Below are 12,863 nucleotides of genomic sequence, written 5' to 3'. Positions count from 1 at the left end.
GGGAGCGATGGAACTCGGGAGCGATGGAACCCGGGAGCGATGGAACTCGGGAGCGATGGAACTCGGGAGCGATGGAACTCGGGAGCGATGGAACTCGGGAGCAATGGAGCGATGGAACCCGGGAGCAATGGAGCGATGGAACTCGGGAGCGATGGAACTCGGGAGCGATGGAACTCGGGAGCGATGGATCGATGGAACTCGGGAGCGATGGAGCGATGGAACTCGGGAGCAATCGGGAGCGATGGAACTCGGGAGCGATGGAACTCGGGAGCGATGGAACCCGGGAGCGATGGAACTCGGGAGCGATGGAACTCGGGAGCGATGGAACTCGGGAGCGATGGAACTCGGGAGCGATGATGCGGGAACGATGGGAGCGATGGAACTCGGGAGCGATGGAACTCGGGAGCGATGGAACTCGGGAGCGATGGAGCGATGGAACTCGGGAGCGATGGAACTCGGGAGCGATGGAACTCGGGAGCGATGGAACTCGGGAGCGATGGAACTTGGGGGAGCGATGGAACTCGGGGAGCGATGGAACTCGGGGAGCGATGGAACCTCGGGAGCGATGGAACTCGGGAGCGATGGAACTCGGGAGCGATGGAACTCGGGGAGCGATGGAACTCGGGAGCGATGGAACTCGGGAGCGATGGAACTCGGGGAGCGATGGATGGAACCCGGGAGCGATGGAACTCGGGAGCGATGGAACTCGGGAGGATGGAGCCCGGGATGGAACTCGGGAGCGATGGAACTCGGGGAGCGATGGAACTCGGGAGCGATGGAACCTGGGAGCGATGGAACTCGGGAGCGATGGAGCCCGGGAGCGATGGAACTCGGGAGCGATGGAACTCGGGAGCGATGGAACTCGGGGGAGCAATGGAGCGATGGAACTCGGGGAGCGATGGAACCTCGGGAGCGATGGAACTCGGGAGCGATGGAACTCGGGAGCGATGGAACCGGGAGCGATGGAACTCGGGAGCGATCGGGAGCGATGGAGCGATGGAACTCGGGAGCGATGGAACCCGGGGAGCGATGGAACTCGGGAGCGATGGAGCCCGGGAGCGATGGAACTCGGGGAGCGATGGAACTCGGGGAGCGATGGAACTCGGGAGCGATGGAGCCCGGGAGCGATGGAACCCGGGAGCGATGGAACTCGGGAGCGATGGAAGCGGGAGCGATGGAACCCGGGAGCGATGGAACTCGGGAGCGATGGGAGCGATGGAACTCGGGAGTGATGGGGAACCTCGGGAGCGATGGAGCGATGGAACCCGGGGAGCGATGGAACTCGGGAGCGATGGAACTCGGGAGCGATGGAACTCGGGGAGCGATGGAATGGGAGCGATGGAACTCCGGGAGCGATGGAACCCGGGAGCGATGGAGCCTGGGGAGCGATGGAACTCGGGAGCGATGGAACTCTGGGGAGCGATGGAACCCGGGAGCGATGGAACTCGGGAGCGATGGAACTCGGGAGCGATGGAGCCCGGGAGCTCGGGAGCGATGGAACTCGGGAGCGATGGAGCCCGGGAGCGATGGAACTCGGGAGCGATGGAACTCGGGAGCAATGGAGCGATGGAACTCGGGAGCGAATGGAGCGATGGAACTCGGGAGCGATGGAACTCGGGAGCGATGGAACCGGGAGCGATGGAACCCGGGAGCGATGGAACTCTGGGAGCGATGGAACTCTGGGAGCGATGGAACTCTGGGAGCGATGGAACTCTGGGAGCGATGGAACCTGGGAGCGATGGAGCCCGGGAGCGATGGAACTCGGGAGCGATGGAACTCGGGAGCGATGGAACTCGGGAGCGATGGAATGGAGCGATGGAACTCGGGAGCGATGGAACTCGGGGGAGCGATGGAGCCCGGGAGCGATGGAACTCGGGAGCGATGGAACCGGGAGCGATGGAACTCGGGAGGATGGAACCCGGGAGCGATGGAACTCGGGAGCGATGGAACCCGGGGAGCGATGGAACCCGGGAGCGATGGAACTCGGGAGCGATGGAACTCGGGAGCGATGGAACTCGGGAGCGATGGAACTCGGGAGCGATGGAACCGGGGAGCGATGGAACTCGGGAGCGATGGAACTCGGGAGCGATGGAACCCGGGATGGCGGGGAGCGATGGAACTCGGGGAGCGATGAGCGATGGAACTCGGGAGCGGGAGCGATGGAACTCGGGAGCGATGGAACTCGGGGAGCGAATGGAGCGATGGAACTCGGGAGCGATGGAGCGATGGGAGCAATGGAGCGATGGAACTCGGGAGCGATGGAACTCGGGAGCGATGGAACCCGGGAGCGATGGAACCGGGAGCGATGATGGAACTCGGGAGCGATGGAACTCGGGAGCGATGGAGCGATGGAACTCGGGGAGCGATGGAACTCGGGGAGCGATGGAACTCGGGAGCGATGGATGGAGCGATGGAACCCGGGAGCGATGGAACTCGGGAGCGATGGAACTCGGGAGCGATGGAACTCGGGAGCGATGGAACTCTGGGAGCGATGGAACTCGGGGGGGATGGAGCGATGGAACTCTGGGAGCGATGGAACTCGAGCGATGGGAGCGATGGAACTCGGGAGCGGGAGCGGGAGCGATGGAACTCGGGAGCGATGGAACTCCGGGAGCGATGGAACTCGGGAGCGATGGAGCGATGGAACTCGGGAGCGATGGAACCCGGGGGATGGAGCCCGGGAGCGATGGAACCCGGGAGCGATGGATGGAACCCGGGGAGCGATGGAACTCGGGAGCGATGGAACTCTGGGAGCGATGGAACTCTGGGAGCGATGGAACTCTGGGAGCGATGGAACTCTGGGAGCGATGGAACTCTGGGAGCGATGGAACTCTGGGAGCGATGGAACTCGATGGGAGCGATGGAACCGGGAGCATGGAATCGGGAGCGATGGATGGAACTCGGGAGGGAGCGATGGAACTCGGGAGCGATGGAACTCGGGAGCGATGGAGCCCGGGAGCGATGGAACTCGGGAGCGATGGAACTCGGGAGCGATGGAACTCGGGAGCGATGGAACTCGGGAGCGATGGAGCGATGGAACTCGGGAGCGATGGAACTCTGGGAGCGATGGAACTCGGGAGCGATGGAGCCCGGGAGCGATGGAACCTCGGGAGCGATGGAACTCGGGGAGCAATCGGGGAGCGATGGAACTGGGGAGCGATGGAACTCGGGGAGCGATGGAGCCCGGGAGCGATGGAACTCGGGGAGCGATGGAACCCGGGGAGCGATGGAACCGGGATGGAGCGATGGAACTCGGGGGAGCAATGGAGCGATGGAACTCGGGAGCGATGGAACTCGGGAGCGATGGCGATGGAACTCGGGAGCGATGGAGCGATGGAACTCGGGAGCAATGGAGCGATGGAACTCGGGAGCGGGAGCGATGGAACTCGGGAGCGATGGAACTCGGGGGGCGGGGAGCGATGGAACCCGGGAGCGATGGAACTCGGGAGCGATGGAACCCGGGAGCGATGGAACTCGGGAGCGATGGAACTCGGGAGCGATGGAACTCGGGAGCGATGGAACTCGGGGGGAGCGATGGAACTCGGGAGCGATGGAACTCGGGAGCGTGGAATGGAACTCTGGGAGCGATGGAACCCGGGAGCGATGGAACTCGGGAGCAACCCGGGGAGCGATGGAACTCGGGAGCGATGGAACTCGGGAGCGATGGAACTCGGGGGAGCGATGGAACTCGGGAGCGATGGAACCTCGGGAGCGATGGAACTCGGGAGCGATGGAACTCGGGAGCGATGGAACTCGGGAGCGATGGAACTCTGGGAGCGATGGAACTCGGGAGCGATGGAACTCGGGAGCGATGGAACTCGGGAGCGATGGAACTCTGGGGGAGCGATGGAACTCGGGAGCGATGGAACCCGGGAGCGATGGAACCGGGAGCGATGGAACTCGGGAGCGATGGAGCCCGGGAGCGATGGAACTCGGGAGCGATGGAACTCGGGAGCGATGGAACTCTGGGAGCGATGGAACTCTGGGAGCGATGGAACTCTGGGAGCGATGGAGCCCGGGAGCGATGGAACCCGGGAGCGATGGAACTCGGGAGCGATGGAACTCGGGAGCAATGGAGCGATGGAACTCGGGAGCGATGGAACTCGGGGAGCGATGGAGCCCGGGAGCGATGGAACTCGGGAGCGATGGAACTCGGGAGCGATGGAACTCGGGAGCGATGGAGCGATGGAACTCGGGAGTGATGGAGCGATGGAACTCGGGGAGGGGAGCGATGGAACTCGGGAGCGATGGAGCGATGGAACTCGGGAGCGATGGAACTCGGGAGCGATGGAACTCGGGAGCGATGGAACTCGGGAGCGATGGAACTCGGGAGCAATGGAGCGATGGAACTCGGGGAGCGATGGAGCCCGGGAGCGATGGGGGAGCGATGGAACCGGGGAGCGATGGAACTCGGGAGCGATGGAGCGGGATGGAACCGGGGGAGTGATGGAGCGATGGAACTCGGGAGTGATGGAGCGATGGAACTCTGGGAGCGATGGAGCGATGGAACTGGGAGCGATGGAACTCGGGAGCGATGGAACTCGGGAGCGATGGAACTCTGGGAGCGATGGAACTCTGGGAGCGATGGAGCGATGGAACTCGGGGGAGTGGGAGCGATGGAACTCGGGAGTGATGGAGCGATGGAACTCTGGGAGCGATGGAACTCTGGGAGCGATGGAACTTGGGGAGCGATGGAACTCTGGGAGCGATGGAACTCGGGAGCGATGGAACTCGGGGAGCGATGGAGCCCGGGAGCGATGGAGCCCGGGAGCGATGGAACTCGGGAGCGATGGAATGGAGCGATGGAACTCTGGGAGCGATGGAACTCGGGAGCAATGGAGCGATGGAACTCGGGAGCGATGGAACTCGGGGAGCAATGGAGCGATGGAGCTCGGGAGCGATGGAGCTCGGGAGCGATGGAACTCGGGAGCGATGGAGCGATGGAACTCTGGGAGCGATGGAACTCTGGGAGCGATGGAACGATGGACCTCGGGAGCGATGGAGCGGGAGATGGAACCGGGGAGGATGGAGCGATGGAACTCGGGAGCAATGGATGGAACTCTGGGAGCGATGGAACTCGGGAGCGATGGAACTCGGGAGCGGTGGAACTCGGGAGCGATGGAGCCTCGGGAGCGATGGACCTCGGGAGCGATGGAACCTCGGGAGCGATGGAACTCGGGAGCGATGGAACTCGGGAGCGATGGAACTCGGGAGCGATGGAACTCCGGGAGGGAGCGATGGAACTCGGGAGCGATGGAGCCCGGGAGCGATGGAACTCGGGAGCGATGGAACTCGGGAGCGATGGAACTCGGGAGCGATGGAACCCGGGAGCGATGGAACTCGGGAGCGATGGAACCGGGAGCGATGGAGCCCGGGAGCGATGGAACTCGGGAGCGATGGAACTCGGGGAGCGATGGAACTCTGGGAGCGATGGAACTCTGGGAGCGATGGAACTCTGGGAGCGATGGAGCCCGGGAGCGATGGAACTCGGGAGCGATGGAACTCGGGAGCGATGGAGCGATGGAACTCGGGAGCGATGGAACTCGGGAGCGATGGATGGAGCGATGGAACTCGGGAGCGATGGGAACTCGGGAGCGATGGAACTCGGGAGCGATGGAATCGGGAGCGATGGAACTCGGGAGCAATGGAGCGATGGAACTCGGGAGCAATGGAGCGATGGAACTCGGGGAGCAATGGGGCGATGGAACTCGGGAGCAATGGAGTGATGGAGCTCGGGAGCGATGGAACTCGGGAGCGATGGAACTCGGGAGCGATGGAGCGATGGAACTCGGGAGCGATGGAACGATGGAACTCGGGAGCGATGGAACTCGGGAGCGATGGAGCTCGGGAGCGATGGAGCTCGGGAGCGATGGAACTCGGGAGCGATGGAGGGAGCGATGGAACTCGGGAGCGATGGAACTCGGGAGCGATGGAGCGATGGAACTCGGGGGATGGAACGATGGAACTCGGGAGCGATGGAACTCGGGAGCGATGGAACTCGGGAGCGATGGAGCCCGGGAGCGATGGAACTCGGGAGCGATGGAACTCGGGGAGCAATGGAGCGATGGAACTCGGGAGCGATGGAACTCGGGAGCGATGGATGGGGCGATGGAACTCGGGAGCGATGGAACTCTGGGAGCGATGGAACTCGGGAGCGATGGAACTTGGGAGCGATGGAACTCTGGGAGCGATGGAACTCTGGGAGCGATGGAACTCTGGGAGCGATGGAACTCTGGGAGCGATGGAACTCTGGGAGCGATGGAACTCTGGGAGCGATGGAACTCTGGGAGCGATGGAACTCTGGGAGCGATGGAACTCTGGGAGCGATGGAACTCTGGGAGCGATGGAACTTGGGGAGCGATGGAGCCCGGGTAGCGATGGAACTCGGGAGCGATGGAACTCGGGAGCGATGGAACTCGGGAGCGATGGAACTCGGGAGCGATGGAGCGATGGAACTCGGGAGCGATGGAGCCCGGGAGCGATGGAACCGGGAGTGATGGAACTCGGGAGCGATGGAGCGATGGAACTCGGGAGCGATGGAACTCGGGAGCGATGGAGCCCGGGAGCGATGGAACTCGGGAGCGATGGAACTCTGGGAGCGATGGAACTGGGGGAGCGATGGAGCCCGGGAGCGATGGAACCCGAGGGGAGCGATGGAACTCGGGGAGCGATGGAACTCGGGAGCGATGGAGCGATGGAACTCGGGAGCGATGGAGCCCGGGAGCGATGGAACTCGGGGAGTGATGGAACTCGGGAGCGATGGAGCGATGGAACTCGGGAGCGATGGAACTCGGGAGCGATGGAGCCCGGGAGCGATGGAGGATCTCGGGAGCGATGGAACTCGGGAGCGATGGAACTCGGGAGCGATGGAACTCGGGAGCGATGGAACTCGGGAGCGATGGGGGAGCGATGGAACTCGGGAGCGATGGAACTCGGGGAGCGATGGAACTCTGGGAGCGATGGAACTCTGGGAGCGATGGAACTCTGGGAGCGATGGAACTCTGGGAGCGATGGAACTCTGGGAGCGATGGAACTCTGGGAGCGATGGAACTCTGGGAGCGATGGAACTCTGGGAGCGATGGAACTCTGGGAGCGATGGAACTCTGGGAGCGATGGAACTCTGGGAGCGATGGAACTCTGGGAGCGATGGAACTCTGGGAGCGATGGAACTCTGGGAGCGATGGAACTCTGGGAGCGATGGAACTCTGGGAGCGGGGAGCGATGGAATCGGGAGCGATGGAACTCGGGAGCGATGGAACTCGGGAGCGATGGAACTCGGGAGCGATGGAGCGATGGAACTCGGGGAGCGATGGAACTCGGGAGCGATGGAACTCGGGGAGCGATGGAACTCAGGGAGCAATGGAGTGATGGAGCTCGGGGAGCGATGGAGCTCGGGGAGCGATGGAACTCGGGGAGCGATGGAGCGATGGAACTCGGGGAGCGATGGAACTCGGGAGCGATGGAACTCGGGAGCGATGGAACTCGGGAGCGATGGAACTCGGGAGCGATGGAACGATGGAACTCGGGAACGATGGAACTCGGGAGCGATGGAACTCGGGAGCGATGGAACTCGGGAGCGATGGAACTCGGGGAGCGATGGAGCGATGGAACTCTGGGAGCGATGGAACTCTGGGAGCGATGGAACTCTGGGAGCGATGGAACTCTGGGAGCGATGGAACTCTGGGAGCGATGGAACTCTGGGAGCGATGGAACTCTGGGAGCGATGGAACTCTGGGAGCGATGGAACTCTGGGAGCGATGGAACTCTGGGAGCGATGGAACTCTGGGAGCGATGGAACTCTGGGAGCGATGGAACTCTGGGAGCGATGGAACTCTGGGAGCGATGGAACTCTGGGAGCGATGGAACTCTGGGAGCGATGGAACTCTGGGAGCGATGGAACTCTGGGAGCGATGGAACTCTGGGAGCGATGGAACTCTGGGAGCGATGGAACTCTGGGAGCGATGGAACTCTGGGAGCGATGGAACTCTGGGAGCGATGGAACTCTGGGAGCGATGGAACTCTGGGAGCGATGGAACTCTGGGAGCGATGGAACTCTGGGAGCGATGGAACTCGGGGAGCGATGGAGCGATGGAACTCGGGGAGCGATGGAACTCGGGGAGCGATGGAACTCGGGAGCGATGGAACTCAGGGAGCGATGGAGCGATGGAACTCGGGAGCGATGGAACTCGGGGAGCGATGGAGCGATGGAACTCGGGGAGCGATGGAACTCGGGAGCGATGGAACTCGGGGAGCGATGGAACGATGGAACTCTGGGAGCGATGGAACTCTGGGAGCGATGGAACTCTGGGAGCGATGGAACTCTGGGAGCGATGGAACTCTGGGAGCGATGGAACTCTGGGAGCGATGGAACTCTGGGAGCGATGGAACTCTGGGAGCGATGGAACTCTGGGAGCGATGGAACTCTGGGAGCGATGGAACTCGGGAGCGATGGAACTCGGGAGCGATGGAGCGATGGAACTCGGGGAGCGATGGAACTCAGGGAGCAATGGAGCGATGGAACTCGGGGAGCAATGGAGCGATGGAACTCGGGGAGCGATGGAACTCGGGGAGCGATGGAACTCGGGGAGCGATGGAACTCGGGAGATGGAACTCGGGAGCGATGGAGCGATGGAACTCGGGGAGCGATGGAGCGATGGAACTCTGGGAGCGATGGAACTCTGGGAGCGATGGAACTCTGGGAGCGATGGAACTCGGGGAGCGATGGAACTCGGGGAGCGATGGAACTCGGGGAGCGATGGAACTCGGGAGCGATGGAACTCGGGAGCGATGGAACTCGGGGAGCGATGGAGCGATGGAACTCTGGGAGCGATGGAACTCTGGGAGCGATGGAACTCGGGGAGCGATGGAACTCAGGGAGCAATGGAGCGATGGAACTCGGGGAGCGATGGAGCGATGGAACTCGGGGAGCGATGGAACTCGGGAGCGATGGAACTCGGGGAGCGATGGAACTCGGGGAGCGATGGAACTCGGGGAGCGATGGAACTCGGGAGCGATGGAACTCGGGAGCGATGGAACTCTGGGAGCGATGGAACTCTGGGAGCGATGGAACTCGGGGAGCGATGGAACTCTGGGAGCGATGGAACTCTGGGAGCGATGGAACTCTGGGAGCGATGGAACTCTGGGAGCGATGGAACTCTGGGAGCGATGGAACTCTGGGAGCGATGGAACTCTGGGAGCGATGGAACTCTGGGAGCGATGGAACTCTGGGAGCGATGGAACTCTGGGAGCGATGGAACTCGGGGAGCGATGGAACGATGGAACTCGGGGAGCGATGGAACGATGGAACTCGGGGACTCTTTGATTAGGCTGATAGAAGTCCTCATTATTTAGGCTGATAGAAGTCCTCATTATTTAGCCTGATAGAAGTCCTCATTATTCAGGCTGATATTAGTCCTCATTATTTAGGCTGATAGAAGTCCTCATTATTTAGCCTGATAGAAGTCCTCATTATTTAGGCTGATAGAAGTCCTCATTATTTAGCCTGATAGAAGTCCTCATTATTTAGCCTGATAGAAGTCCTCATTATTTAGCCTGATAGAAGTCCTCATTATTTAGTTGAATGATTTTCAATTTGAGTGTCCTTATTTCTATATAGCGTACACTTTCTCGTCCTGAACTTCTAATGCGAGTGGGAGCGAGTGATCAATCAGATCAAGCATTGTGCGATAGCCGACAACCAAATGGCTGATGTTCTGGCAGTGTCAAAGGTGGAACTGCGTTGGAGCTGCTCACCGATTTGTCAACTCCGACGCAGTTCCACCTCTGACACCGTCAAAACATCAGCTATGCGGGTGTGGGCTATCGCCGGTTGACGCTTTATCTGATTGAATCTAGGCCTTATTGTCTGTGTTTGATTAAAATGGGACCAGAGAAAGAGTATGATATCATTTGATGGAATATATTCAACACCAGAAAGATTCAATGTGAAAATTACAGATGTTATCTCAATTTCATTTGAAATATTTTTTTGTCCTATCTTGAGGCCAGGTTTTCAGAGGAACCAATCATGTCGTATTAAATGATGCCCCCCCCCCCCTTTCCGATGTGGTCCCTCCTTGCTTCTGGATGGCAGTTTAATACAAACCTCAACCAGTGGTGTAAAGTACTATTTATTAAGTAAAAATACTTTAAAGTACTACATAAGTTGTATTTTGGTTATCTGTACTTTACATTACTATTTATATTTCTGAAAAATTTTACTTCACTACATTCCTAAAGAAGATAATGTACTTTTTACTCTAGACATTTTCCCTGACACACAAAAGTACTCATTACATGTTTAATGATTAGCAGGACAGGAAAATGGTCCAATTTACACACGTATCCCTACTGCCTCTGATCTGGTGGACTCACTAAACAGAGAACATCCCTGGTCACCCCTACTGCCTCTGATCTGGTGGACTCACTAAACAGAGAACATCCCTGGTCACCCCTACTGCCTCTGATCTGGTGGACTCACTAAACAGAGAACATCCCTGGTCATCCCTACTGCCTCTGATCTGGTGGACTCACTAAACAGAGAACATCCCTGGTCACCCCTACTGCCTCTGATCTGGTGGACTCACTAAACAGAGAACCTCCCTGGTCACCCCTACTGCCTCTGATCTGGTGGACTCACTAAACAGAGAACATCCCTGGTCACCCCTACTGCCTCTGATCTGGTGGACTCACTAAACAGAGAACATCCCTGGTCATCCCTACTGCCTCTGATCTGGTGGACTCACTAAACAGAGAACATCCCTGGTCATCCCTACTGCCTCTGATCTGGTGGACTCACTAAACAGAGAACATCCCTGGTCATCCCTACTGCCTCTGATCTGGTGGACTCACTAAACAGAGAACATCCCTGGTCATCCCTACTGCCTCTGATCTGGTGGACTCACTAAACAGAGAACATCCCTGGTCATCCCTACTGCCTCTGATCTGGTGGACTCACTAAACAGAGAACATCCCTGGTCATCTCTACTGCCTCTGATCTGGACTCACTAAACAGAGAACATCCCTGGTCATCCCTACTGCCTCTGATCTGGTGGACTCACTAAACAGAGAACATCCCTGGTCATCCCTACTGCCTCTGATCTGGTGGACTCACTAAACAGAGAACATCCCTGGTCATCCCTACTGCCTCTGATCTGGTGGACTCACTAAACAGAGAACATCCCTGGTCATCCCTACTGCCTCTGATCTGGTGGACTCACTAAACAGAGAACATCCCTGGTCATCCCTACTGCCTCTGATCTGGTGGACTCACTAAACAGAGAACATCCCTGGTCATCCCTACTGCCTCTGATCTGGTGGACTCACTAAACAGAGAACATCCCTGGTCATCCCTACTGCCTCTGATCTGGTGGACTCACTAAACAGAGAACATCCCTGGTCATCCCTACTGCCTCTGATCTGGTGGACTCACTAAACAGAGAACATCCCTGGTCACCCCTACTGCCTCTGATCTGGTGGACTCACTAAACACAACATGCATCCTTTGCGAATTATGTGTTAGTGTTAGAATGTGCCCCTGGCTAAAACCAAATACTTTTAGACTTTTATTCAAGTAGTATTTTACTGGGAGACTTTCACTTTTACTTTAGTCATTTTCTATTAAGGTATCTTTACTTTTAATTAAGTATGATAATTGGGTACTTTTTCCACCATTGACCTCAACCAAATCAATGATATCCCATCATATGTCACAACAAATATCCTGTTTATGATTCCACGTTAATTTAGCTGAAATATTGCCTTTCGGTTCCTTTATGAAGAGGAAACCAAAACTCATGGGGGATTCCAGCCATTCGGCCAAAACGACCTTACGAGTTCCAGACAGGGCTACCTCATCACAAGAGCATATTTCCTGAAGCATCTCCGATACATTCACACCAATGGGTTGATTCACTTACCCAGCATCAGCACTTTAACTGCCTTGGACTCAGCCAGCTCCTTCTTCAGCTCCTTGGCGTCTATCCCCTCCTCTCCCTCCATCTCCAGATCCTCAGGCTCGTCCATCGACATCTTGGTGGTTCGTTGTCCTGGGTGCCTCGCTACACAGAAACAGGTTTGTAGTCACTAAACGTGCTACAACAAAACAAGAAAATCTCCTACGGGACGATTGATTGACAGGTCGTTGAGGTGATTGAAGAACCGTTAGATTATCAATAGATGTCCTGATAGAAAGACAATGAGTTGTTAGGTAGTAGGTAGACTACTGTTCAAGAGATACTAAGTCAAAGTGTTGCTCCTCTGCAGCTTCAGAGGCTAAATATCTCTGTGGTTTAAATCGCATGTCTTACAACATGGAAACACCAGAAGCCAAATCCTATTAACACAGCTAATTAGGAGTGAAAAGACCAACGCAGGCCCAGTTTGATTCCACTAGGGTCGGTTGGGGATTTGGGATGCTCTGACTGTTGATACATTGGAGCCAGGATAGTAGTTGTTTACGTTTTCTGTAACTTGGACACCAGAGAATGGCTCTTCAGGACTTATGTTTAAGATTCATTAAAGGGGACTTGTACCTCCATTTGAGGACTTTAAAATGCATTATATATAGCCATTGAATCTTGAAGAGTATAACTTAATGCCTCATGAGCTTGTTGTTTAACTCCATTGATTGTTATCAATGTAATTATAAACAAATACAGTAGCTTCAAAACATGGCTCATCTCCTGGATGGTCAGTCCCATGCATCCATAGATGTGTCCATGATTTTAAGAGTGGTTACAATTCTCCAGCCCCATCCCTCAGCTGTTTACCCTGCAAAAGTGGGCATTAATCGATTTTGTTATTGTTAGAACTGCAGATTTCCCCTTTAATATGATTAAAAAAAGTGCAAACCCCTATTACAC

The 12,863-nt window shown here is 57.5% G+C and overlaps 1 protein-coding gene across 1 annotated transcript in view; it reads right to left on the bottom strand.

Annotated features, from left to right (window-relative positions):
- Positions 1 to 12,278, bottom strand: part of LOC118372956 (guanine nucleotide-binding protein G(t) subunit alpha-2-like) — a 50,408-nt gene extending 38,130 nt beyond the window's left edge. The window contains exon 1 of the mRNA XM_052484646.1: positions 11,919 to 12,278. Within this exon, the coding sequence (XP_052340606.1) occupies positions 11,919 to 12,030 (112 nt within the window). The 5' untranslated portion in view covers positions 12,031 to 12,278. The remainder of the gene's footprint in view (positions 1 to 11,918) is intronic.
- Between the last annotated feature and the right edge of the window lie 585 nt (positions 12,279 to 12,863).

The sequence above is a fragment of the Oncorhynchus keta genome, chromosome 28 (assembly GCF_023373465.1).
Source record: "Oncorhynchus keta strain PuntledgeMale-10-30-2019 chromosome 28, Oket_V2, whole genome shotgun sequence".
Classification (NCBI taxonomy): domain Eukaryota; kingdom Metazoa; phylum Chordata; class Actinopteri; order Salmoniformes; family Salmonidae; genus Oncorhynchus; species Oncorhynchus keta.
The sequence above is the reverse complement of the archived record's forward strand: the minus strand, read 5'-3'. Positions and strand labels throughout refer to the sequence as shown.